Genomic DNA, 27,093 nt, shown 5'->3' with positions numbered 1-27,093 from the left:
CACAGGGTCGGCAGGGTGACGAAGAGGACACACTACAGCGGCCACCACCGTGTCCCTCTGCTGTCCCTCCCGGGAGGGCTGGTGCTGCTGTGGGTCGCTGCTCGTTTAGGTTTGCTAATGAGAAGCTGGGAGAGGAGGGAAGAAACCTGCTCAGGGACATATTTAGCAACCTGCCCTACCAGCCTGGGCGAGGGATGCGGTGCCCGTGCTGGCAGCCTGGCACTGTCCCGGGAGGTGTCGAGGACAGTGACCTTTGGGGACAGCACCGAGGGAACAGGTCTGACCATCCCATATGGTGTGCATCACATATGACTTAAGTGATACTCTGTTTAAAGGAAGGAGGGAAGCCCCAAAACCCCAAAATCCCAGACCAAAACAAGTGTTGGAGCTATTGGGGGATTCCCATGTACTGCTCCCCGCAGGAAATAGCTGGAATTTTTTTCAGCAATTATCAATGCCCTGTACTTCCTTTGGGAATTTGGCAGCTGCGGGAATGCAGAGACACTCCGGACAGGCTCGTCCCTGGCCAGTCACCCGCTGTGTGGCGGACCCCTGGGGTGGGCACAGGGCTTGGTGCCACTTGTCCCCGGCTTGGGCAGCAGCTCCTTGCTCTGCCCATCGGCTGACGAGCGCGGTTATTCCTTGTGCCACCAATATCCACGTGCAGATGCCTGTGGCGAGTGGACGTGGAGGTGGTTGATCGTGGAAGAAGAGGTGTGAATGGGGACGCTGCTCCTGGGGTGACTGGGCTTGAGTGGAGGTGGTGGGTGATGGTTTGGGGAAGGGGACATGTGGGCTGTATTGGTGTCTGTGCTCTGCTCCTGGGCCTCTGGCCACGTCTGCGTGTGTGGCACCTGGTCTGCAAGGACAAACCTCATCTAGGGCTTTGGGGGAAGCGGAGGCAGATGCTGAAGGCACATGGGTGGGTTTGCCACCATCAGGAACCTTTCCCTCGAGGACAGGGAGGAGGAGAGGAAAGGACCTACTGGGAGCCCTTTCCAAGGGTGGAGATACCCTCCAAGAGCTAAAAATGTGTTTATTGATTCATTTATTGGGAAGAGCCCAGCTGGAAGCTGCAGGGAAGGGCCTCTGGTGTCCATCTGGATGCTGGCCCGAGCAGCGGGGCTGGGGGCAGCGAGAGCCCCGGCTGCAGGTTTGCTGGGAGGTGGCAGGTCTGCAGATGGGAGCAAGGTTTCCCAGGACCTCACGCTACCCCGTTGCAGCCCATCCCTTTGCAGGACATGTTTTATTTAAACCTCTTGAAGCATCATCTTTAAAAAGAGGTCAGGAGCGCTCTGTCTGCTCAGAAGTGGCAGGAGGCTGGGGGCTGTGTGGTGGCCGGGGTCCAGGTGGTCTTTATAGTTTGGGGCTTTTTTGCTCACTGTTTTGGGACCGGTTCAGTGCTTCATTTCTTAATGCAGCCTAGTTGGTCGAATTTGCTTTGAGCTCAAGAGAAAAATGTCAAGCGAGTCTGGGTGGTGCGTGGAGGAGGTGAGAGCCGCACGATGCCCCCGCGGTGGTGGAGCCGTGGGCTGGGAAGGGGCGGCCGCTGCCAGAGAAATCTCCCAAAGCAGCTGCTGTGGGACACCTTCATGTCTCATCCTGGTTTGGGAGCTGCTGCCAAATGCTGCTTTGCAAACGCTTTGGCGGTGGTTTCCGAGGGACCTACCTACGGCAGCAGCAAGGCTTTCCCGTAGATAGGATGCTGTGAGGAAAAGCGCCCGGTACACAAGTCCACTCCTCAGGAGCAACCCCACCACGGTGGGGTTTACATTCCTGCAGGCAAACAGCTTCTGTTTGAGTTTTCTGGCTTCACGTTGCCTTGTTTCCACTCTGGTCTGGCTGGTTTGAGGACAGAATTAACCTCAGCGGGATGAGGAGGGGGCCAGCAAAGAGCATCGTTCTGCCGCTGCGTGTTTGCAGGGATGTCATTGTCCTCTACCACGGCTTCCCCCCCAGAGCTGATCTCCACCTCTCACATGAGGGGTGAGGTGCTTTCATCTTCATTTTCTATAAATCCACAAGAACAGAAGGAGCGAACACCTGCAGGGAGGTCGATGTGGACCCAGAAACGGTCCTGGAAATGTGTCGTCCAGCACCTACCTGCGTGCCTGGTTCCTCAGCCTCGGAAGCTTGAAGGTGACAAACCTGAATGTCCTCTGCCCACAGCTGACTTCTCCTTTGGCATGTGCCGGCGTCTGGCTGTGCCCCTGGCCCATCCAAGCAATGGGTGCAAGTACTCATGGTGGTCACCATGGACTTGTTTTGAGCTGCTCCTGGAGAACTTGGGGGCTCAGAGGGTGCTCTGGGGGCGCAGGTCCCTCTGAAGATGGGGAGAGGGGAAACTGATGGGCAGGATGTTTTGTAACTTTTAAGATTTTGAATCTTTCTTGCACTTTTTGGTGCATGTTGATTGCTGCCAGGGGTTACATGTCCTGCTTAGCTGGGGAATTTGATGTTCCTGGAGGAGAAACCTCCTCCTGTGACGGGTCGATAGAGGTTGAAGGGATTTTCACACTCCCGAGTGAAACGTGTGGCGCTCAGTAGCTTTCTGGGGTAGTTTGAAGAAGAGCTGAGGAATCCATTTACATGAGCAGAGCTGTTCGGCAGACAGGTGGGAGCTAAGCCCCATCCCTAGCTGGGGCAGGGGATGGATGTGTGGGATCCCAACCAGTGGCAAGGCCTTTGAGGAGGCCTTGGCTTCCTTCTCCTTTGCTGAAAGAAATGGGGAAAAAAAAGGCAAAAATCCTCAAAGCTTTCCCTTTGCCGAGGTTTCAGCCGAGCTGGCATCTTGCCTCTATCTCCGGCCGCATTTGCATGGGAAACTACCCGCTCCTTAGTGCCTGTGTGAGGTGACCTTGTGATGGGACACGGGCCACCAGGTTGCTCATCTGCTGCTGGAGCTCCAGCCTGGTGGCACCAAAGGCTTGTCCCTGGGCAGAGGGAACAGCTCCAGCCGTCATGCTGGGGATGGAGGTGGCCCCTTGGGTAAACCCACCCTTGCTTATAATTAGTGGCAATCCTTGCGTTGGAAATTAAACTTGTCCACTTTTTAAGGGCTCAGTGCTAGGAGCACGTGTGGCACATCGCGGTGACGATGGCACTTGGGAGCAGTGCTGGTGAGGCCCGCGCTGCCCTCCCCTGCCTGCCCACCTCTGGGTAGAGCCTCCAGGATGCTGAAAGCTTTAGGATGAGGCTTGGGCTGAGTTTCTGGGTGCTGGTCCATACCCCACTGCAGTGGTTGGGTTTGCCCTGGGTGGATGCTGCTGCTCACACCTTCCCAAAAAGGACCCTGAAGGATGTGGTGTGCTCAGGTTTGAGCCCCCCAGGATGGGTATTTGGGCACATCTCCCCCGGCACCGATATGACGGGGCTGTCCCCGCTGCGGTTGGGCTATGGGGGCCTACTGAACACTCCCATCAAAGTCACGCACCTCCCCATCGGGTCGGTTTTCTGCTTGTTTTATTGCAAGGTAGGAGCCAGGGATGGGGAAACCTGTAGGAAAGGCAGGATTATGTCTCCCTCATTAGTAGGGGCCTGATTATCATTTCTACCCAGAGCTCTGGGAATGATTAAATATGTGGGAATTATCTTTATATTGCATTAGTATTTAGCAGGCTAGGACCCCATTTGCCGTGGAAACGGGGAATGTCAGTCCTTGCCCGCAAGAACAGCCCTGGGACAGGTAGATTCGGGTTTGTGCCACACCCCAGCATTAAGAAGGATTTAAAGCATTGAATTGTATGCATTTTTTTGGTCCATACAAGTCACATGTGTTTTAGTATGTGGAAAAAATTCAGCGTATTAATGTGACCTCTGAAATAATGATTTTTGTATATACATCAAATATATATATTTTGGGCACCTGTGTTGTTGAAGCCGAGGACTTGTCCGCTGCCTTTGAGCACTCTCACTTTATTGTTGGAGGGCTACAATAAAGTGATCTCGTTAGTTAAATACAGCGACATGAGGATCCGCCATCCACAGAAGCTGCCCGGCTCCTTCATGCCGTGTCTGCTGTGGGTCTTGCATGTCCTGGGAGAAACATGAGCGGTTGGTATGGATGGATAAAGGGCTTTTTCTTATGGTTTCCTCGCATTTAACCAGCCGGGCAATGAGCTGCTGAGCCCTTCAGCTGGTGGGACCGATTCCCATCGGAGCTGTTGGGATGGTGTTGGGGTCATCGGTGAGTCCCCAAAAAACTAGGTCACCCCGTTGCCCGGCTGAGGAAACCCCGATGCATGGGGGTCCTCTGGTCTGCAGGGACATCCCAAGATACCACCAGGTCCCTGGGTCCCATAGCATCATCCTTGCTGCCATCCAAGCAGTGGGACACCCCTGTCCCGATGGCAGCAGGGACACCCCGCACCCCCCTACCCCCCCAGGCGCTGGAAGCCCTTTTGCAATAGTTGGAAATGCGCTTGGTCGGCGAAATATGTGAGGAACTCTGCTTGTTTAAAGTGCCTTTGGGGTTTTGGGCCTTAAATAAACATCCTGGTTGGGGTTTGGGTTGGAGGTTTTCATCCTGGGAAAGGCGGGGGGGGGGAAGGGAGCCGCACCGGTGCCCCAAGTCTGCGTGCGCCTTCTGACAAGGTTATAAATTAGCTTCATTAGAGGAGGATCACTGAAAATAAATTGCTCCGCACCCTTTAGGGGCATCGTCACACTGTAATTTCATCTCTTCTTTCTGGGAGAAAAATACCTAGAAATGCCTGGAGTGAAATTACAGTGTTTTACCCTGCATTAGAGCGTGATGGTTTTGCCCCCCAAAATGCAAACACCCCCTGTGCCCGCAGGTGAAGCTCAGCTGCGGGTTTGCATTGGGAGCAGGGGGTTAGTTGGGGTTTGCTGCACATTTCTGGGGAGGAGATGGTTTCCTGGGTACCAAGCGGCCCATGGGCTGTCCCGGCACCCACTGGTCCCTGCCATCCCTGCCCGATGCTTCCCGGGGGGGACAGGGGTGTGCGGGCATTGGAACCCCAAGGGAATGGTGCGGTGCAAACCCAGCGCCCCTGTGCTCTGAGTGCAGGTCTGCAGTGGGAGCGGGAGGCAGGCGACCTTTAACAGGACATTAAGCATTTATTAAAACTGTTAGAATTAGTGTCAGGTTGTATTTATTTATTTTATTTAGAAAGAGGAGGGTTAAAAAAAAAAAGGCACAGGAGAGGGGAGCGTGACCTGAGGGTCCCATGAGGTGACCGACCCATCGCGGTGCATCCCCAGCCCGCCCTGTGAGAGCTCCCGGAGCAAAGTCCTGGCTCTGGAATGGATCCAGTATCTTCCCATAGATCCAGCATCTTCCCGTGCCCTTCCCGTGGATCCAGCATCTTCCCATGGATCCAGCATCTTCCCATGCCCTTCCCGTGGATCCAGCATCTTCCCATGGATCCAGCATCTTCCCATGCCCTTCCCGTGGATCCAGCATCTTCCCTTGGATCCAGCATCTTCCCATGCCCTTCCCGTGGATCCAGCATCTTCCCGTGCCCTTCCCACGGCTCTGGGATGGATCCAGCATCTTCCCGTGCCCTTCTCATGGCTCTGGGATGGATCCAGCATCTTTCCATGCCTTTCCCACGGCTCCGGGATGGATGCTGCTGCAGGGGAGAGCAGGCACTCAGCATCTGTCATGAGAAATCCCACCTCCATCCTTCATTCCTCAAATTCTTATTGTTCAGGTGGGTTATTATTTTTTTCCCCACCTGCCTGAAGGTTTATTCCTTTATGGGGAGGTGGGAGAGCCCGAGATTAACCCCGCATCTCTCCCATGTCGTCTCCCCTCAGCTTTCCCTGAGCCTCCCCTTCGAGGATTACGCGCTCTCTTGAAAACCTCTTTGTTTCCCCATGTTTGCCGTTGTAATTTATGTACGATGCTGCTGCTTGTTGAAAAACAAGGTCTTTATCTCCGTGGGAATTACACCTGCCGAAATCCAGCCCTATCACTGCCTGCATGATGCGAGGCTCTCCATGATAAAAGCTGGCTCCGGTGCTGCCGCATCCATGGAAAAGTTTCCTCCACTTTAGCTGCCAGCGAGGGTGATGCTTGCGTGCCCTCCACACCTTAGAGCGCACAAACCCCCTCATCTTGAAATGCTCTCTGAAAGCAGGCTGCTTGGGTTGTGGCTTCATCACCAATACATTTTCTTTTTCATTATTTGTTTCTTCCTCCCACAGCAGTTTAGTATCATTGAATATATATATATATATATAAAATTTTTTTTTTGGCTTTGGTTGGTTAATTTACTCTTTTGTGCATGTGATATGCATATTTCCACACTCACTCATGTTCTGGCACCATGGACCCAGCACGGTGATGCCGATGGATGGAGCAGAGAGCATCCATCCCACGGGGCCAGGGTGCCTGTGAGTGGCTGCAGCCGCGCTCCTGGAAAAGGTTATTTTTAACAGCTGGGCTTGTGCTGGGTTTGCCATCGATGCGCCGGAGCACGTAGGCATCCTTTGTTATTTTAAGCCCGATAATTAAAAATAATGCAGAGGTTGTCTCTGCTGCAGGTAGCTGCTGCTGAGGATGCTCCGGGATGCCGGCTTTCCCTGCTGGCACTGTCCCCATGTGTCCCCTCCCTGCGGCTCCGCACCCCCCAAAATCAAAAAGGCAGCAGCTGTTTGTATGTTGGTGTCACCTGGATGGGAGGCAGGGGTGCCGGGTTCTCCCTCCTCTTCCTCCTCCTCTATGTGACTCTTCACTCATAGTCTGATCAGGCTCTGGGGTTCCGGGCTGGGTCTGCGCCCCACTGTGTGCTCCCCCCCGAAACCCCCAGTGATGCCTGTGGAAAACCTTACAGCAAACGCTGCTCCTCTCAAACTCGTGTGCGGGGGGTTTTCTCTCCTTCCCCCCTGGCTCCTTCACTAACCCGCTTCTCACCAGCGATGCTGCGAAAGGCGTTTCAGCCCAGAACCTTCCTTCTCGGTATTGATTTTGCTTTCTGCTTGACTCTCTGTGTTGCCCTTGGTATTCTGAGGAGCTGGAAGGATGCTGGGGACAGCCAGGTGGCCTCTTTGGGAGCTTTGTGTCCCCGGCAGCAGGGGGACTGGGAGAGGCTTTTGTGGGGATGGGCGATGCTCCTCCTTGGGGTGCTGTTGTCCTGGGGGTCCTGGTGAGAACTGTGAGAACCGCTTCTTGAAGATGCTGGAGAGATGCAGGCTCACACTTGACACCCTGGGAAAGCCTCTTGTAAGGCAACCAGGACCATTTCTCCTCCCGGTCCCGCATCACTGGCCTTGGGGAGAGGTTAAGGTGCTTTCTCACATCTTGGGGAAAAACAGCATTTTGCTTTTAATCAGGTTTTTGGGCCCTGCCTGGATCAGCAGCTTCACAGAGGACAAGGCACAGTGGCATAGCAGCCGAAATAAACCCACCTATTCAAATATTTACTTGCCTGTTATAGAGTAGCTCCATGTTTACCTGCTCGGTGGCTGCGTGTGACACCAAGAGCCATGCCGAGAGCTCGCTGGGTCCCCTGGGCTCAGCACCCTTGCTGCCGGGCATCGGGCACCCATTGCCTAATTGCTTGCTACCCATTTAAGGGGAACCGATTAAAAAATTAATGCACAATCTCAGGCTCCAGGGGTCCTGGTCTGAATGCCATGACTGCGGCAGAGTGGGGATGGATGCAGGTGAGCGCGCTGCTTCCCATCCTTCTGGCTGAAGGAAGAGGTAATTAGGGGGCTTTTGGTGTTGGGGCAATTTGGTATTCTAAAATTCTCACATTTTGATCCGTTTCTGCAAGTTTTGTGATATATGAGGCTCTGTGGGTCTTGGTGAGGTTTGAGGTGTGGGTCTGTGTTCAGCAGCATCCTGAATTGGGGTGACGGAGAGTCTGAGCTGGTCCCCAGCAGTGCAGCCCCTCATTTCCCATGAAGACATCAGAGGGTTTCCATTTTCAAGCCGACAAGTGCATGTGTGAAAAAATAAGCTGCGAGCCCAAAGAACAAACTCTGTGCCATCTGCCTTCCCCGTGACAAGGTGATCTCTCTTCACTCAGCCCCAAAGATCTCTTTTGATTTTGTCCCCGCTTCTGGTATCACCTCTCCTGGAAGCATCACCATCCCAGGGCCACATCAGCACTGGGCCTCCTCCCAGCACCCAAACCGTGGTGCACGTGTATTGATTTTCTATTTATGAGGCACCTGAGCTGGGAACTTGCTGTCCCTGGTGGTGAGGAACCAGGGAGCCTTACAGCTGCCTCGACACCCCCCGAGACCACCCAAGGGACCCCAAGAGACAGCGGGTGCTTTAGATTCCTCTTTTCCTGCCCTTGTACCTAAAACAGGCACCAAATTTGGCACGCCGCTTCTCTTGGCACTTCGTTGGGTGCCAGAGCTGCCGATTAAGGGAAATGTGCCACGAGGCAGGTTTGCTTTGCAGGATTAAAAGCAAATAAATATTTATGCGCTATGCAAAGCGGGCCTGATAAGATATGCGTATCATTGGGAATTTGAAGTGGTTTTGGTTTGGGCTCAAGATGAAGGGATGTGCGTGTCGGTGCGTTATGTGGGTTTAAAGGGATGTTTTTTCTCCTGCTGCACGAAAATAAAAATAGAGAGGGGGGGCGAAAGTTTTTTTTTGCTTCTCAGGCTGCTCTGGTCTTCGATTTCGCCATCTCCCCGCATCCTCTTGTCTTTAACTATGGGGATGGAGAAGAGCCAGGGGGAGAGGGCAGTGCAGGCAGCATTTCATATGCAAATATAATGCTGGCCCCGTTCCTAATATTCACTGTGTTTACACGTAAATGCAAACAACTGTTGACTTAGTTTCAACAGATAATGTGTTTCATAACACAATGGAAATGAGAATTAAGCTGGAATTTAGCAGGGGGGAACATGTGTTTCTGCGACACCTGGGGCTCCGCCGTGCCCGTGCGCCGTGTCGTGGTGCTGCTGACACCATGGGGCCTTTGTGCTTTTGGGGTGGCCCCTTCTCACTGGTGTTGGGGGATGCTCCTGCTGACCGATTTTTCTTGGTAAAGCACCCCGAAATGGGATGAGTGAGGCAAGAGGGCAGGGGTGGTCGGCTGTAGGATCAGTGAGTTGAGCTGGCTCACCAACGAGGCTGGTGTCCCCCAAGGTCACAGGGAGCTGATCCAGGGCCAGTTTTCCCCTGAGAAAGAAGGGGCTTGTGTGCTTTGGAGGTCAAGGCGTCAGGGAAATGCTGGCCCAGGCCATGGTGCCGGCACATCCCAGGAGGGAGGAGGTGGCAGCGGCCAAGTCACCTTGTCCCGGGGTGACTCTGAGCAGAAGCATCTGGGAGAGGCCCTGGCTGTATTTTAGGGCCGGATCCTGCCCAGCCCGGGGCACCCTCACAGAGCTCCCCGGGGCCAGCCCTGACACCAGCCGGGCCACCTTTGAGTCACGGCTCAAACCGCCAGCTATCAGAGCTGCTCCCGCCGCCTCCGCCCTCCCCTCCCCACCCCACCGCACCCCACCCTGCTGGGGGGTGAGGCGGGACCCCAGCACCACTGCGGATCCCCCATCATGCTGTGTTGCCCTTCCCAAGTGAAGGCACCAATGCACATGGGCAGCCCTGCAGAGCAGAGGCATCGCTGGGACATCAGCAATTTGGGATGATCACCACCTCTGGGTGCGTGCTTGTCCCCGTCTGTCTGTCCGTCTGTCCCTTGCCTGCTGGCTGGCTGCCATCCGACATGGCCAGGATCACGGTGCTTGGGGCATGGGGTTAAAAAAGGCTGAGCCCTTGTGAATACGGTGGGGAGAAATTTTGTGATGTGGAGCCAAGCTGTATTAGACACCAGCAAATGTCCCCTCGAGAGCAGTAGGGACGGTCATGTTGGAGACGACACCTCACTGGAATTAGATGGGCTCCACCAGCCCCTGGGGAGCCCAACCGCAGATCGGGGACCCCTAGGGACCCCCAACTGAGGAGCTGCTGCTCCCAGGGTGCAGGAGCAGCACATCAGGACCCAACATTGAGCCCCAGCCATGATGCCGGGGCTTAGGGAAGCCAGAGCCGGACCCGGCGGCTCCTGGCGCGACACCTCACGGTGGAGGGTGACGGCTGCTCCCACGCTGTTTGTGTCTGGCAGCCGGCGGTGATGCCGAGCCCTGATAGTGCGAGGTAATGGTGGGGTTTGCTTGTGACACAGCAGGTTTCGGGGCTGGTGACACGGCCAGAGGCTGTTTAGGAAGGAAATGGGGGTTCCGGCCGGGCCGGCGCTGCTGACAGCATCCCTGCCCGCTGGAAGGTGACACGGGGCGGGTGCAGGCCTGGCGGCACCAAAGGCTCCTCCGTTGGCGGTGGTGGTGCCTGGGCAGTGCCACGTGCCCCTGCCCGTGCGGGATGCCCGATTCTCATTCTGTAAAATAAAAATAAAATAAGGCAGAAGGGAGCAGGCAGGATTGGGGAGCTCGGGGTGCGGGTGTGAATTTAGGGGTTGTCCTGTGCAGGAATAGCAATTGGACTCGATGATCCTTGTGGGTCCCTCCCAACTCAGGACATTCTATGATTCTGTTCTCCCATTTCTGAGCCTCCTCTCCTCCCCTTAGAAAGCCATTTTGGTTTTCTTATTAAGCTTATTTATGTGGCGGAGAGTCAGGCCTGGGATTAGCAAAAAGCCTGTCCCATAAAACAGGGAATACTCAATACTGAGACACCAGCAACCAGAGAGAAATATTAGAGATAAAATTAAAACATAATGAGATTAGGCGGCGGCTTTCTATCAGAGACCTCCTTACGCAGAGGTAATTACCTGGGCAGAGCAGAAAGCGGGAGATGAGCAGTGCTGGCCGTGGGTGGGGTTGGGGTGGGGGGCACAGGGCCACAGGTGCCATCAAAAGCAGCTTTGCGAAAGAAAAGAGCATCAGGGTTGAGCGATGAGGAGCGAGACGAAGCGTCTGCAGCATCTGCTCCCACAGCCAGGACTGCGGTAGATCATCCTCCGCTGAGCCCTTGCAAACTCATTCTCCCCAGGCTCGGGTTTGTGTCTTTGTATGTTTGCAGTTTGGTTGGGGTTTTTTTGCTAGGTAATTCAGAATTATTATTATGATTATTGTTGCTATTAACTAGAGCAGCACCCAGTTAGACGGACACAGGTGGGCATGCAGACGGGTGACAGCCGGGACGGGGTATCGCACGCTGTTTGGAGAAAGCAAATCTGTGGGACTGGTGGTGCAGCACCTGCGGGCATCATGCACATGGGATTTCTCTTTAATTTAGAGGGAAAAAAAGTCGAGGGGGAGGAAGCAAAAAAACCATGTGCCTGTGTAATATATAATTCAAGTTAGGCTCTCAGTGACTGCATGGAAAACAACAGGCTTTTTATGTTGGCTCTTGGGGTAGGAGGAGAGCAGGCTAGAATAAAGATTTACAGTGTTTGGGAGATTAAAGGCCCTTGGTACATTGTTCAAATACCACGAGATTAGTTTCCAAGGAGACGGATACCAGTTGCCATAGGCACCGGGGGGCCAGGAATTAGGATTGCGATTTTTTATCCTGATCACGCAACCAGTAGCTGAACGCTGCTAAAACTCGGGCTTTAAATAACCCCAGCATTAGTTTACACACCGCCAAACCAGAGGCTGGAAACTGTATCTGCCCTCCTCACCCCCAGCCCAGTGCCCATTTGGGGGTGCAGAGTTGGACCCGGTGTCAATAAAGGGGTGCAAAGGGATATGGGGCTGGGAACGGAGGTTGATGCAACCCCAGGACCTGCCTTGCAGCTTGTCGTGTGGCTTCTGGGCTTGTTTAGTCTCATTTTTTTCTTTAGGAAAGGGATTGTCGGCATCTTGCGAGCGCCAGCAGTCACCGCGGTGCAGGGGCAGGGGATGTACTGAGGGGCAGAATTAGTCGCTTGCTAATTTTGGTGCCGCCCGCTTCTGGGAAGTGCAACCCGAGCCCAGCGCTGGGATGCCGGATCCCGGCCCTCGCTGCCCAACGCTCCTTCTAGGAACTGCAAACACCGGGTTTTGTCCAGGCTGCCCCGATGCCGGCACGGGAAGTGGTGCTGGGCTCCCTGCGGGATGGGTTTCGGGGCTGGGGAGGGAGGCTCAGCCTTGGGGGCCCTGCGAGCACCCAGATCCCTTTGCTCGCCCGTCGGGCACCGTAAAGCTCATCTCCAGCTTCGCTGCTGAGGCAGGATCCAGCTCAGCCCTGGCCGCTTTCCAGGCACGATACTCACAGCATCCCTTCCCTGCAACAGTGGCAATGCTCCGATTAACACTTACTTCCCCCCACCCCCCCTTTTTTTTTCCCCTTTTCTTTAATAAATGAAGCGGCAGTTGCTCGAAGCGGGAGCTTCTGCGCCTGCCTGCCGTGAGATTGCGGCGTGGAAACTTGTCTGGAGCTGCAAGCCGCGCTGCTCGAGCTCTGCAGGCAGAGCGATCCCCCCAGCAGCCGCCGTGACATGAAAGTGTTTATCCCGGGGGAGATGAGACGCAGCTTCTGAAGGGCACTTGATTCTCATGTGTCTCTCTTTGCACTAGACAGAAGCCTACTATAATTTTACTATATTATATTTGTGTGTGCGCCTAGGCCAGGCTTAAGAAAATGAAGGCGGCAGCAGAACACAACGCCCTGGTTGGAGGGGGGGAGGCTAAATTCCTGCTGTGGATACGTACCCCCGCGGGAGCCCCTGGGTTGCTCTTTGCGTCTTTTATAAGCGGGACTAAACCGCGGCAGGCGCCGGATTATCCGGGAATGCGGAGCCGAGGCGGCGATGCCGGTGGATGCTGTCGTTGTGGTGCCAGCGTGTACGTGAGGAGCTTTTCCAGCAGGTGCCCTGGGTTTTGTCGTTAAAATAGAACAGGGGAGGAGGTGTCTGGTGGTGGGAGCTGGTTCTGCCCGGTAGCACCCAGCTGGAATGAGACGAGGGGAAATACGGGGTGAGGAGGAGCCAGCAGACCCGGCAAGGTAAGGGCTGCTGGCACAGTGGGGATGTGGGCACGAGCGGTTGGGTTCTCTGTCCCATGCCAGAGGGTTTTTGCCCCCAACTCTGTTGCTTTCAAACTTTTGCAAAAAGGCATCAGCTTGCAAAGCAGCAAAAAGAAGGGAATTAGTGGATGTGGGGAGAGATGTGGCAGTGGTTATGGGGCAGCAGTTGGACCGGGGTTTGGGGCTGGGGGATGCAGATGTGGCCTCAGCAGATGCTTTTTCACACTGGTACAAGGGCAGGGCAGCACCCAGGGTACCCCAAAGGAGCCCCCCGCCCACCCCAGGAGGGCTGCGCCACAGGGGCACCCGCACATGGGGCTGGGATTAGGAATTTTGGGCAGGGTTGGTTGTGTTTAGGCATTTGAGGTGATTTCTGGGTGTTTTGCAAATGCCCCAGTTGTCTGCTGTACTGCTGGCATTGGTGCTGACCACGCAGCTCACCTGCTAACGAAGCATCGTTAATGAAGGAATAAACCGCCCCGGCACAAGTTGTGCAGCTTCACCGTGTGCCGGTGCGGGATGGAGAGGAGGCGGCTGCGGGGGCTGAATTGGGCTAAGGGATTAGGGTTTAGCCAGGCAGGTTAAAGCCATCATGCTGCAAGCAAGTCACCCATACAGAGCAGAAATCTACACTTTTGCGGTGAAAACCCCGGGCCGGTTATTTGGCAAGCACAGGGCTGAGCCACGGTGCTCTCGCACCCAGGACGGCTTCAGTCACACCCACCAGCTCTGCTGATACTGGTGTTTGCTTAAACGATTAGAAAAAAACCCACAAGTTGAAATTCAAGCCTGGTCCCTACCCCTGGCTTTCACCCCGCTGTGGTTTGTGTGGTTTCCAGGGCTTTTTGCTCAAGCGACTCCGGCTCGCTGGGCACCGCCAACAGCCAGAAAAGGGACCTCGGATGGAGGCAGACAGAGAAATACCTTTGGAATCGCTGCCCCTTCCTCATCATGGAGATAACCCTTAGCATGAGTCCTGCCCCAAAGCGATGTCCCCAGCAGGGATGCAGGGGATGGTCCCCCAGTTGGGAGGGGGATGCTGTCCCAGCACCAGCAGAGGACATCAGTTGTCTCTGGCTCCTATCAGGATGGCTCCTGATGGATTTTAAAGCGTGTTTAATGATAGTCAAGGCTAATTGCTTAAATGTCCTTCAGGGCTGGTGTAATTTTTTAAATCTCCTTTAAATACACCCTCTTGGAGTAAAAGGCAGTTACAAATAAAATCACTGTTGTCTCGTCGTTACGTGTGGGTCATGGTGACAGTCACGTGCTGGGGGTGTCACCTCCTGCTGGACGGGCTGTGGGTGCCGGTCCTACTCCCTGTGTCCTGGGGATGGAGGCGCCTGAATGTGGTGCCCAACGTCCCACGGCTCATCAAGCATTTCGGGTGCCAAAGAAGCCCAAGCACCATGTTCAAAAATGCCCCAGCAGTGCCTTCCCCTGCTCTAATGTACCTCAGGCGGTCCCTCCTCTCCCTGGGAGAATCGGTGACTCATAATCCATCTCAAGACCTACCTCTAATATATATATTAATAAATTAATTTTTTTTACTATTTTGCTGGAATTTGGGCCATCTCACCAGCATGGTTGAAGCAACAAGCAGAATTTTCCTGGAAAAACAAATAGGCAAATAATTTCCAAATTTCCAGCCACTCTTGTGTGGAGCTGCAGGCAGGACCAGCGTGATGGTCTTGGTTTTACTGAGCGGTCCAAGCTCTCATTAATTTGAATTCCCGTTTGGCTCCTTGAACTGGGAGCCAGCCCACGCTGTCAGAGGCTTTATAAACATCCCGGCCGGGAGCACGAGGGGATTTCCGTGGTGATGCTGCAATGTCCGTAGGGCAGCAGTGGCAGCGTCTGTTTGTCTGTCTGGGGCTCTTTGTGCTGCTCCCTTGTGATGGTTTTGAGTGGTCTGTTGTCCTCATTGCAGGAGATGCTTCATGCAGTGAAAATCACCAGGGTTACATTTCTAAGATAGAGTAGAGATGCAGGAAAAAAAGAGAAATAAATCACCTAATTGGTTTAAAAACAGAATTGGTAGAAAGCAGTATAAGAAGATGTAGATGCAGGATGCCCTTGGTCCCTCCTGGGCATTTGGCTGTTCCCATCTCACGGTGTCTCCTGCTCTGCACTGGGTTTGGCTGTGGGTAGTTCCCCAAAAAAAGGCTTATTGCCCCTTTTTTTGATGATGGCAATGGCAGCCCAGAGGAGCGCAGGGCATGGGGACAGCCAGCAAGAAGTTCAGCCGAATTTTGTGAGTCCTGGGTGAGTGCATGGCTCCCTTTGGGAAACCGGATTTTGGGGTTTATGCTAAATAAGGGTTTTGTAGGAGAAAGCGGTGGGGAGGACGGCAGCAGGGGTCCTTCTTCAAGCTCCACCATGGCCGTATGGAAACACTGGCTCAGCTTCATAAATAAAACACTGTTGCTTGTGGTTGTGGCATGGGGCTGGAAATTGCTGCAGGGCTTGAAAAGGTGAACAAGAGCAAGGGGGACAAAAGCTCTTAAATAAACACCAGGAGGTTACAGCACCCATCTTCACCCCGAACCGAGCCCCAGGAGCCATGCAAGCTCCCCTCGGTTTCTCCTAATTGAACCTGGTTATAATTTCAAGGATACAGTAACACAGTTTTCTGCTCGGAAATTTCCTTTGGGGGGTTCTCATCATCTTGGTTTTTTGTTTGTGGTTGGGTTGTGGTTTTTTTTTCACTGTTTTGTTTGCTCTGAACACTTTGGAAATGGTGACGCAGCGCGCAAGACTGGAGGATGTTTATCCTGGGGAGAGGTGCTGCCCCGCGGCAGCGGTCGGGGGGATGGAGAGGTTTGGGGGAACCACTGCAGGGCTTTAGGAACCTCCCTGTGCGCCTGGTTTTTCCTTCGCTGCAGCCCAGGTGATTCACAAGTGAAACTCCCCCAGGGCCAAATTTATCATCTTTCCCAGGATTATGAAGCGAGGCGAGGAGGGAGGTGTCGTAAGAGCCGAGCAGGTGCCGGCCCATGCAGGATCCCTGCCTGTGTCCCGCGCCGGCTGGAGCGCAGCACCCCTGTCCCTGCGCTACCCGTCCTGTGCCCACCAAACTCATTTGGAGGGGAGAAAGAAATAAATATTAATAGTTTAAATTATCATTATTATTTTTAAAAATATTAAAAATATAAAACCAATCTGCAAACGTTCGCTTTGGCCCCGTGACAGCGGCGTGACGGTCCCTGAGTCACCCCTGGGATGTGAGTTGGGGTGTGGATGTGGGATGGGGCTGGGGCTGAGCCCCCATTTCCCTGCTGTGGGCTGAGATGGGGAAATCGACCCCGTGGTGGGTACCACAGGGTGGGATTTCAGCAGGATGGGTATGTGGTGCCTTGGGGAGGGGGGTAAGATGCTCTGCACCCATGCTACCCCTCTCACTCCCTACCACCAGCCCTAACTGCTACAAGAATGGTTTACCCCAGTTTTCCTAAAGATTACTTGGCTTTTGATTAGACAAACAACTTCAAGCCGTACGTCTTAATTTGATTTCAATAAGCCTAGCGCTTGCCGTGAAGTTTTTTTCCTCCTTTTTATTCCCCCCCTTCCTAAATCCTCTGTCGCTGCTCTTCGTGACCATAAATGATTAAAAGCTTTACAGGAATATTGTTCCCCTCATCCCTTAAAGTCCTGTTCTATTACTTAGGTCATATTTTTATTATGATTTCTTTTTTTCTTGTTGAGTGATTCTCCCTTTTTCTTATTAAACAATCAGCCAGGTGAAAGGGATTATTTTTGTCCTGTTCTCCTGCAAAGCAGGGAATGGAAGGGAGAGGGTGATGAGACCCTGGCCCCACTTCCTGCTGATGTTATCCCAAGCTTTCCCTTCGGTTCCACACCTGGGGCAGAATCCAGCTCATGGCTTTGCCGTCTGTAGCCAAGGGAGAGGCATCTCTCCCTCATAAGCATCACTTTCCATGGGAGACCATGGCCAAGCAGGTTGGTGCAGCCTGAGCTCTCCGAGGAGCTGTGATCATCCCCACCGAGCCAGGGACCAGCTCTCCAGAGCACTGCCGGGAGGCAACATGAACATCCATGTCATAGGAGTTGTATTAAATCATAATTAGGGCACTCGGAAATCCGTATGGGCATAAAAATAAGGTGCTTCTTTTCCTCCAAGCAAGTGCTCATGGGGGGCGAGTTAAGAAGAGAGTGATGCTCCCTGGACCAAGTCCTTCTCTGGTGGGATCCCCAGGTGGTGGCTGGTCCCAGCGCGGTGTCACAGCTGCCCGGTGTCCTGTGGGCTGGGAGCGCGGCTCAGGGCTGGCACCGGCGCTGCCGTTGCCTCGCTGCTCCCTGCCAGCCGCAGCGAGGCACCTCTTATTAACACAGCATCGATTAAAAGCAGGAATCTTGAGTTCCCTGCAGCCGCAGAGCTGTGCGCAGGAAGCTGCTCGCGAGCTTGCACGTGAAATGGTCCCTTGTCTGTCTGTCCGTCTGTCCATGCACAAACTGCAGGGCTGGAGTGAGGCAGATGGTTTCCCGGTGCTGCTGTGACCCTTCAGGATGGTAAAGCTGGAGGAGGCAGGTAGAGCCCTGTCCCCAGTGCGGGGACATCCCGGGGGCTGTGCTGGTGGGTGGCAGTGCCCAGGCTGCAGGACTGTGCGGCTGCTTTCCTGCTTTATTTTCCAAGCTGACACATGGTTTGGTTTGGTTTGATTTTCCCCCAAGATCATCCTGGGGGAGAACATTGTGCCATCAGCTTCGTTTGGGCAGTGGGTGCTGTTAAGAAGCATTAAGAGTCGGCCTGGAGGTCCTGATGAGAGTGATTTCTGAAATTTGGTTATTGTTGTTTGACAGGGAGTTGTCTCCACCCTTGGCTTGTTTAATGCCCAAATGACAGGGAGGTTTTGTGGAGGTGACCTGTGTGTCCTTGGGCACCTGCAGAGCTGCCAGCCTAGGGACTGGCTTGTTATTTGGGGCCAAAATCCACAATTTCCCTAATTGCGTGGGGCAGCCCAGCCCCACTTTGCACGCACATTCCTTCTGCTTGGACACAGGTACAAACCGGGGCAGGAAGGTGAATTTGGGTTTTTGCTGTTGACTTTTAACCCTTGTTTTCAGCAGCTGTGGTTATCAGCTGAGCTGCAAATCAAGTTACATGCAGGCGCCTTCATTCATATTCCCTGTCTCCTGCCCGTCTCGCCTTGTTAGAAATTCTTCTCCGGCCTCTTTTATCCGCTCGCGGCTTCGAGCGCATGATTTACGATCCGGTTTGAGTGGCTCCTGAGCATTGCCGGCTAATTTGCCGCCCTTTATCCACGGGATGAAAGCCGGGCGGCGCGACGCTGCCCTGTGGATGGAGGGGCGATAGCTGGGAGGGACGGTGCTGGGGACGGAAGGGTGATGCTGTGTTGGGTCTGGATGCCCCAGCACAGGAGCAGGACAATCTGTGCAGGGTGGGCCCTGCCTCAGTTTCCTCTGCAGCATTGGCCTCACTGTGGGTCATGTCTGATGGATGGAGACACGGGCATTGGGGCACAGAGACCTGGCTCAGCTGCTGCATGTGTGGCCAGAATCAGGTGGTTTTCCTCCTTTTTTCCCCGTTTTGCAGTGAGGGATGGAGCTCCCAAGGGCAGAGGTGACCTGGCCACTGCTGGGACACACAGCATCAGACCCAGGGTTTGCTTATGGCTCAGCAGCATCCACAATTATCTGCTTTTAGCAGAGACAGGGAGTACCTGGGGTCAGGCTGGCCCTGGCCTCTCTGTGTGCCTCAGTTTCCCCATCTATCCATGCCGGCGTTGCACCGTAGTCTGTGGCACACGCCGGTGTTGTGCTGCGCTGGTGATGCTCAGCGCCAGCTCTCCATCGGTAACAGCAATGCACATACCTCTTTTGTTTTCTATTTCCAGGTGAATATGGCCCTGGCAGGGAAACCTTTAGACGTGACGCTCAGCACCTCCAGAGCTGACCAGTGGAATATGGTTTTTCCCCAGAAAGATGAAATCATCACCAGCTTAGTGTCTGCCTTAGACTCCATGGTAAGAGGCCGGTGGCATCCCCGTCCCCTCCATCGTTTCACCCCAGGAACTGCTGGAGAAATAATCCTCTCCTGCACTGACAGCCGTAAGGATCATAAAGTCGGCCCAAGTTAATCTCAGATGTGTATTGTTTTCCCATTAATATTTATGTTGGTATCAGTTGAATATAGGGTGGTTGGGATTTTTTTTTTGTCTTGATGTTTTACCAATGTTACCGTGAGCTTTTACACAACAGGAGAACAATGGCTTTTATCTCCGAGAACAAAGAAAATAACTTTCATATCTTTTGACGTAGAATTCCCAGTGGAAACCTTGCCTAAGTCAGCCAGGCTTACATAAACAAGATAACTGTCTGGATTAAGTCTTGTGGACCAGAGCTAATCTTATTTTTAACTATGGATGTGATCAAGAAGGGAAAGCGAGTGTGTAGTAACTAATGTGTAATGCAATGCGACGTGCTAAATAGCCCTCCCTTTTTAAAGCCAAGTTGTGTTTAATATATTTATCTTGGATACATCTTTTTCTCTGCACAGGTAGGGATTATTTTCATTAATACTGATTTCCTTCTCTTTGCCCATCACCACCCCACTAAAAAGCAGGTTCCCCGGAGCTGACGCACCCCAAGCAACTTTGATGATTTATATACGTGCCATCCCGTACAGCAAATTGCATTATCGTAGTTTGGCTCCTTAATGAGTATACATTATTCCGCAGTCCTTGTCAGGTGCTTAAAGCAGGGCCAGGGGGCCAGGCGGTTGCTGAGATTCAGCTTTAGCCCAGCGCTTCCCCAGTGCCAGGCTCTGCACCCACGGAAGCCCGGCTGCCTGCGGATGTGATAGATGAACCATGGGCCACATGCACATCACCGAGCATGGGTTTGGATTCAGTCTGCATCCACATCTCGCACCCCCTAGATTTTGTATTTATTTTTCAAGTGTCAGGCTTTTTGAGCAAAATTCTCCCATTAGTTGCTGGGTTCTTTGAAAAGAGATTTCTTAAAAATGTCTATATTGGGGGATGTGATTCAATACCTTCTTCTTGAAGAAGGTGAGCAGGAGGTAAAATGACCCGATATAGAGCTGGCTTTGAGCCCACACAAATCAATCTGGCAAGGAGCTGAAGGTAGCTCGGGGGGGTTGGTCCGTGGTCCCTCCCCAGCATCCTTTGGCCCCTCCGTGGTGCTGGGGACAGGTGACATGTCTAACCAGGGCTGCCAATGGGAAAATCCCCCCATTCTACCCATTTAAATTGTGACCTGGGGTAGCGTCTTCATAGCGTCAGTGCCGTAGCTATGGGAATATGACTCAGGCTGCCGGCACTGCGTAACTATTATAATACAAAAAATAATAATAAAAGCACATATACATGTGTATTATGTAGAGCAGGAAGCGCATGTTACATAAAGTGGATTAATAGAGGAAGTCTTTTCCATCTCTTTCATGTTTTGCATAACTGTACAAGAGGAATCATTCGACTAATCCAGACTTTGACCATATTAGTGTTCTGCGGCTGAAATAAGATTCCCGTGCTCCTTATTTCATTAGAGCTTGTGGAAAAATAGAAATTGTTGTTGGTTGGGATTTTTTTGTTTGGTTGGTTTTTACAGGAATGTTTTCTTTTAAAGTAATGCTATAAAATGTTTACTTTTAGGATAGGAAAAATTGAAATGATAGGTAAATACTTCTTTTTTTCCAGCAAAGCATAGCTCAGCATGGCTCTACTTTCCGGAGCTGTAAAGTGTTTAGGGGATGTCATAAAACCCATGAAATTCTGACCCAAACCAGAACATTGCTTTTGATGGAGGGATCTTTTGATGGGAAGGGAAAAAACCACCCCACTGGAAAATCCAGTTGTGGCCCCTCAGTTCCAGCAGGACAGGGAACTGCTGGAGAGAGTCCAGCGCAGCCACCAAGATGCTGAAGGGAGTGGAGCATCTCCCGTGTGAGGAAAGGCTGAGGGAGCTGGGGCTCTGGAGCTGGACAAGAGGAGACTGAGGGGGGACTCATTCCTGGGGATCAATATGGAAAGGGGGAGTGTCAGGAGGATGGAGCCAGGCTCTTCTCGGTGACAACCAATGATAGGACAAGGGGCAATGGGTGCAAACTGGAACACAAAAGGTTCCACTTAAATATGAGAAGAAACTTGTTCCTGGTGAGGGTGGCAGAGCCTGGCCCAGGCTGCCCAGGGGGTTGTGGAGTCTCCTTCTGTGCAGACATTCCAACCCGCCTGGACACCTTCCTGTGTAACCTCATCTGGGTGTTCCTGCTCCATGGGGGGATTGCACTGGATGAGCTTTCCAGGTCCCTTCCAATCCAGTTCTGTGATTCTGTGTGAATGGCAGGGGGTGCCAAGCGGGGCTGCTCCCACGGCCGCCCTGACCTGCTGCCTCCCCACAGTGCTCGGCGCTCTCCAAGCTGAACGCAGAGGTCGCCTGTATTGCCGTGCACGAGGAGAGTGCCTTCGTGGTCGGCACCGAGAAGGGACGGGTCTTCCTCAGCGCCCGCAAGGAGCTGCAAGCCGACTTCCAGAAGTTCTGCAGTGAGTATGGAGTGATGGAGAAAGCGGGTGGGAACTGTGGCTGGAGGCACCGCGCACCCCGGCACTCTTCTCCGAAAGCAGCCCCGGCGTGGCACAGGGCTGGGTGGCTGCACGGGCAGAGAGGCTGGTGAGGGGCTGGAGCACAAGTGTGATGGGAGTGGCTGAGGAACCTGGGGGGTTCAGCTGGAGAACAGGAGCTGAGGGGAGACCTTCTGATCTCTGAACTGCCTGAAAGGAGCTTGGAGCCAGGGGGGGTTGGGCTCTGCTCCCCAGGAACAAGCGCCAGGAGCAGAGGAAACGGCCTCAAGTTGCGCCAGGGGAGGGTGAGGTTGGATGTGGGGAACAATTTCTTGCCCAAAGGGCTGTGGGGCATTGGAACAGGCTGCCCAGGGCAGTGCTGGAGTCACCATCCCTGGAGGGTTGGACAGACGGACATGAGGTTCTCAGGACATGGGGCAGTGCCAGGGGTGGGTTATGGTTGGACTGGATGATCTTGAGGGTCTTTTCCAACCAAAATGATTCTATGACCCTGTTGGCCGTCCCCTGGCACTGTTGATCTGCAGTGCTGGTGTGCTGGAGTGGTTTTTGATGGCTTATAGCAAAAGCAGTTTGTTCGAATGATGCCCCAGGAGCAGAGAGGCTTTCTTGGGCCAAGGCTTTTTTCCTGCTTTTGAGAAGACAGGGATGAATTTGAGAGCTGGGAGTGTTGTTTTTGAGGGGCTAACAGTGATGAAAGGTTGACTTGAGCAAGACCCGTGGTCCCTCCAGTCTCAGATTGGGGTCACCAGATATTCCAGGGGTGTGTGTGACTGGCACAGGGAGGCCAGCACCCAGCCCTCTTTGCCAGCTCTGTGGCCCTGCCAGCTCCCAAAAAACAGCCTGGGAGCTGAGAGGAAAGTGGGAATAGTGCTGCAAGCAGGGACCTGTGTTTCTTATCATAGAACCCTTTGGGTTGAAGGGCTCTTCACGGCTCATCCAGTGCCACTCCTGCCATGAGCAGGGACATCTTCAGCAGCTCAGGTTGCTCAGAGCCCCGTCCAGCCTGGCCTGGGATGTCTCCAGGGATGGTTCATCCACCACCTCTCCGGCCAACCTGGGCCAGGCTCTCACCACCCTCAGTGTAAAACGAGGCACTGAATGGCATCAGCCCTGGCACGCGAACTGCTGCTTTCCCTGCTCCATGCTGGACGGGCTCTGGCTTTGGTGGTGCCGGGGACCCCAGAGCCAGGGGGACCCCAGAGCCTCTCACACAAGCTGCTCACAGTGGGATGTCAGTGGAGAGAAATGACTCGGCTGTGTGTGCACACGTGGTGTTGACGGAAACCATATTGGTGCTTAAACCGCTGGAGATCTGTCTCAGGAAGGGCTCGCTCCACTGCAAACATTAGCGCTGTGAAGCTGCCAGGGTCGCCGTCTGCTCGGGCGAGTCGGCGCACGTGTGCGGGCTGAGCCGGCACGGCTGTGCGGGAGCAGCTCCCTGCCCGGCCCTGCTCTGCCCCTCGTCCTGCCCGCCGCCTCCAGCACATCATACACACCTGGGAGAGCCGCTGTCACTTATCTTCTGCTTTGGTGCATCGTGCTTTGCAGGACAGGAGGCATTTTGGGGATGTTCCTTGCGTTTGCAGGTGCCTCTGCCTCCCCTCCCACTGCCCACAAGGGGCAGGGACGTGCCCCAGCGTGGCCAACGGGACAGAGCTGCCTCTTATCTACTAAATGCCAACTGTGTCTCCCTAGAGCTCACAATATTTAATGACCTTCTGCAAATGTCACTTTTAGAAATATATATACATATATCCTAGCTGGTGACCTACCACTGTGCTGGGGCAAGGCGTTCGGCTTTAGGTTGCGATTCCCTTCTCCTTCGGTTTCATTTACACTTTTGCAAAACAAAATGGTCACGTCTGGTTGAAAGCACAAAACGATGGGGTTCAGGCGAAGCGGCTGATGCTGGAGACAGGGTGAAACATGATAACTCTGTCTTGAATTATAAATGGCCCAGGCTCAACTCTGCTCCATAAAGCTCTTACAACTGGCACGCAGTGGAAAGCATCCCTGGAAGTGCCTCTGATTTATGGGCTAGCTGCCCCCTTCGAAAGGATCGGAAATAATCTAAAGCAGACATCGCTGAGAGATGTAAGAAGCCTCTTATCTCTCTGGGTGTGCAGACCTCGCTTGAACGCGCTCCTTTATCTGCACCTCTGGCTCAGCCTTCCCTGGTGCACAGGGGGAACTTGACAGTGATCAGGATTAATGTCAACGGAGCAGAGTGAGTGCCCGGCTTGGGGGGAGAGTCAGTTGGTGTGGATGTATTTCACCACCATGGTAAAACACCCAAAAAGTTCTCCAGAGCCTGTTTCCATGTGCTGTGGGGGGCATTCAGAGCTTGCCAAGGGTTGTGCAGTGTTGGATCCTGTCCCCTTCCCTGTGGCTGGTTGTGTGGGGACCCTTGGGTGGCTCTTGCCCCCATCCCAGTGATGTCCCAGCCACGGGCTGTTTCCACGGGAGGGATCCACGAGCTCCTCCTTGAGCAGCATCCAGGGCCGATCGCCGGCAGGAGCCTGTCAAGGATGCTGAAGGAATTAGTCCTTCACCACCGAAAATCCCTTGTGAATCGCTTCGGATAGAACGGCAATAATGCACTTGTAGTGTTTAATTTTCTGTGCGTTTAGAGATGGAAGGAAGTCGTTGCCGAAGATATGCTTTATTTGAGGTTTAATGGGGGAAATTAGCAGGAAATAGCTGGTATTACCAAGCTACGTGATGCTGAAGGGTAAAAAAGCCTCCAAGAAAGGCGGATTTTCTTTTCCTGAGAGATTGGAGGCTAAGCAGATTGAAACCAGAGAAAAGAAATGCGCTGCCCAATTAATCACAACAGTTTTAGTGCAGCTGAGCGGGTAAAACTGGGGAAGGGGGGGCACAGGCAGGATGACCAAACCCTGCTCACAGCGGCACTGCTGGCACCGCTGCCGGTACCTTCCCCTGCACACCGGAGCTACCATGGGCACATCCGAACTGGGGCTGGGATGAGTGGGAGACGTGGGGCATGCACCTGCCTGCCCAGAGGACTTTGCTGATGCTGTGGGGGTAGCGAGGGGCCCGGCACACACAGGACCCCATCTTGCGTGGGGCTTGGGGGCCAGAGATGACTTGCTGAAGTTGGCGTAACCCAGCTGGTGGGTTTGATCACTTCACAGCCACTTGAAAGTGCATGTGGCGTTGCCCATGAACCCTCTTCTCACCACAGCATCTCCCGTTTTCTCCTCTCCCCACCACAGGAATCCAGCAGAGGAAGGAGCAGGACGTGGAGGCGCAGAAGAAGGCAAAGGAGTGCGGGCGAAGCGTGCTCAGGGTCTCCCCGGACCAGGGATCAGACGTGTACCTCCTCAGGAAGATGGTAGAGGAAGTGTTTGATGTGCTTTATAGTAAGAACCTTCACGCTTCCATTTGGGGATTTGGATTGCCACTGAGGCTTGCTGAGCTGCCCGGTGCCACCCACGGACGTGGCTTTTGTCCCCAGCGAGGTAGCAGGCGCCTGGCAGGGGCGGGACGTGCTCCTGCGTAGGGTTTGTGTTCTGTTGAGATGAGATCCAGCTGCTGCTTCTTCACTTCCCAGTGTCCCAAACTGGGGAAATAATCTCCTTGTGCTGGGGGCAGCATCCTCTGTGCTCCCAGCCAGGGGAAGCCTCTGCCATGCCCTGAGTGTGATTTTCAAGCACACCTTTGTCCCTGATGTCACGTCTACAACACCTCTTTCACAAGCGCTGTGTCAGGGCTCTGCAGAGACTCTCTCGCCCCTTTCCCTGGCAAGTCTATTTAAAAGGAAAAAAGATGATTTTTCTAGCAGGCGGCCCCGCAGCTTCAACTCCGAGAGACAAGCTGGTGCCGTTCCAGCACATGCATCATCCCCGGCAATAAAGCTTCTGCAATTAAAATGTAGATGACCATATGGCTGTTGATATGTAACCCAGTGGGTTGCAGGGCTCCTTCTGAGCCCAATCTGCAGAGGCTCGAGCCGCAGCATTGCCTGTTTCTTGCTTGGGAGCTCCCTGCTGGAGCCCCCATGGAGTGGCTGGAGGTGACAGTCGTGCTACTGGCTTGTCCCCTGGCAGCACCTCTGGGGCTGTGTTGGCCTGGGTAGGAAAGCAAGGTCAGGTTGGGAAAACGGGGTGGTGTTTTCCCCTGCGCTGCTCAGCGGGTTGCATTAGCCCAGCATGATGCTTTGGGGGAGTTTGTGCCGTGTGGCTGGACCAGCTGCAGAACCGGGTGTTTTGCTTTCCTGGGTGCAGCTCCACGTCACCATTTGAGATTTAGGGTGAGCTACCCAATCCTTCTGGGGCTGTGTGGGTCTCCTTGAGCCTGAAGTGCAGCTGTTGCCCCTGTTTATGTGCTGGGTTTGGGAACAGGCTCTCCCACCACAGTGGGAAGGGGATAATGGATTCCCCCACCAACCGCCCCGGGCTTGTGCGCAGTGTTTGCTGTTGCTGGCTGTGGTTCCACTCTCGCCTTGCCAGCACCTGCTTCACAGAAAGGGGAGATGGCAGCCCTTCCTCTGGGGATGGACAGTCACTGAGGTTTTCTGAAACCACGTAAAGGATTTGGAGGTGATATTCCCATTAGCAGGGGTAATAAAATCCTCTCGCTGACTCCAAAAGGTTTGGCCCAAGTGGGAAGGAACGGGCAATGCAGAAGAGCCAAGGGAACAGGATGGGGAGGGTGTTTTGTCGCTGGTTGGATCCCGTTCTGAGCTGTGGGTCTCATCCTGCTACTGGGAGAACGCCAGGCTCTATGGGCCTCTTGGGAATATGGGAATTATCCATGTATGACATACCATAAATATATAATTGCATAAGAACGCTTGACCAGGGTGCATCTGCGTGAGGATGTACAAACCAGGTGGCCCACGCCGTGGGATGAGTTTGGTGATGCTCTTCACCTTCTTGTGTGTGTGGACACTCTGGCCAGGTCCCCAGCCCACAGTGGTGACATCATGGCAGTGGCAGGGGGAGGTTGGGCATCCCTGGGCGGTGATTTTGGCCTGGCATTGGGTGTTGTTCCAGCTTTGGATGTAATTCTGGCTTTGACTTTAATTCTGCCTTTGTGGTGTATTCAGTAGCACCAGCTGTTTCCATCCTTGAGCCACCGGATGGGGAAACCCACTGGGCAGATGCTCCCTCCTAGTGGGAAGAGCCTCTCCTGGAGGAACGGGCAGAAATACCACAGGAGATAGTGGATGTCCCAGGGTGATTCTGTTTCCAACACCAAGACAAGTATCAGAAATTAGCAGTTATCTTTCTTCTGTGTTTCGGGGTTTTTTTTTGTCCTTTCGGTCGCCTCCCATCAACAGGGACTGGAAACAAAAAAATCTTAGAAAATACTCAGTCAAAAAGATCGCGTATTCCCTCCAGAGCCAAGTAATCTCCACACCAACAGGATGACTGATTACCGCCAGCTTCTATTAAACAGGCATTAATGATGATTATTGTCTCTCTTTAGCTAAACCGTGAGCCTCTGCGCAGCAGCATGAGGCTTGGTGAAGGTCACTTTGGCAGTAACACGTTCCCCATAAAAATACGTTCAGGGAGTTACTGAGCGTTGGGTTGATAAGGAGCCGCCGTGGGCATCGGGAGCTTCTCCTCATCATGAGGAGAG

General features: G+C 53.6%; 1 protein-coding gene across 28 annotated transcripts in view; it reads left to right on the top strand.

Moving 5' to 3' along the window:
• Positions 1-27,093, top strand: part of GTF2IRD1 (GTF2I repeat domain containing 1) — a 63,264-nt gene that overhangs the window by 2,384 nt on the left and 33,787 nt on the right. For 11 of the 28 annotated variants that reach the window (XM_065037181.1, XM_065037192.1, XM_065037201.1 and 8 more), the window contains exons 1-4: positions 12,590-12,744; positions 18,778-18,906; positions 21,303-21,444; positions 24,720-24,866. In XM_065037181.1, the coding sequence (XP_064893253.1) occupies positions 12,697-12,744; positions 18,778-18,906; positions 21,303-21,444; positions 24,720-24,866 (466 nt within the window). In that variant the 5' untranslated portion in view covers positions 12,590-12,696. Of the gene's footprint in view, positions 1-582; positions 715-12,589; positions 12,745-12,837; positions 12,881-18,777; positions 18,907-21,302; positions 21,445-24,719; positions 24,867-27,093 lie in introns of those variants that run through there. The other 17 variants (XM_065037203.1, XM_065037202.1, XM_065037198.1 and 14 more) reach the window with 6 other exon arrangements.

This window comes from Columba livia, chromosome 20, assembly GCF_036013475.1.
Source record: "Columba livia isolate bColLiv1 breed racing homer chromosome 20, bColLiv1.pat.W.v2, whole genome shotgun sequence".
NCBI lineage: Eukaryota > Metazoa > Chordata > Aves > Columbiformes > Columbidae > Columba > Columba livia.
This window is presented reverse-complemented; position numbering and strand designations above follow the sequence as displayed.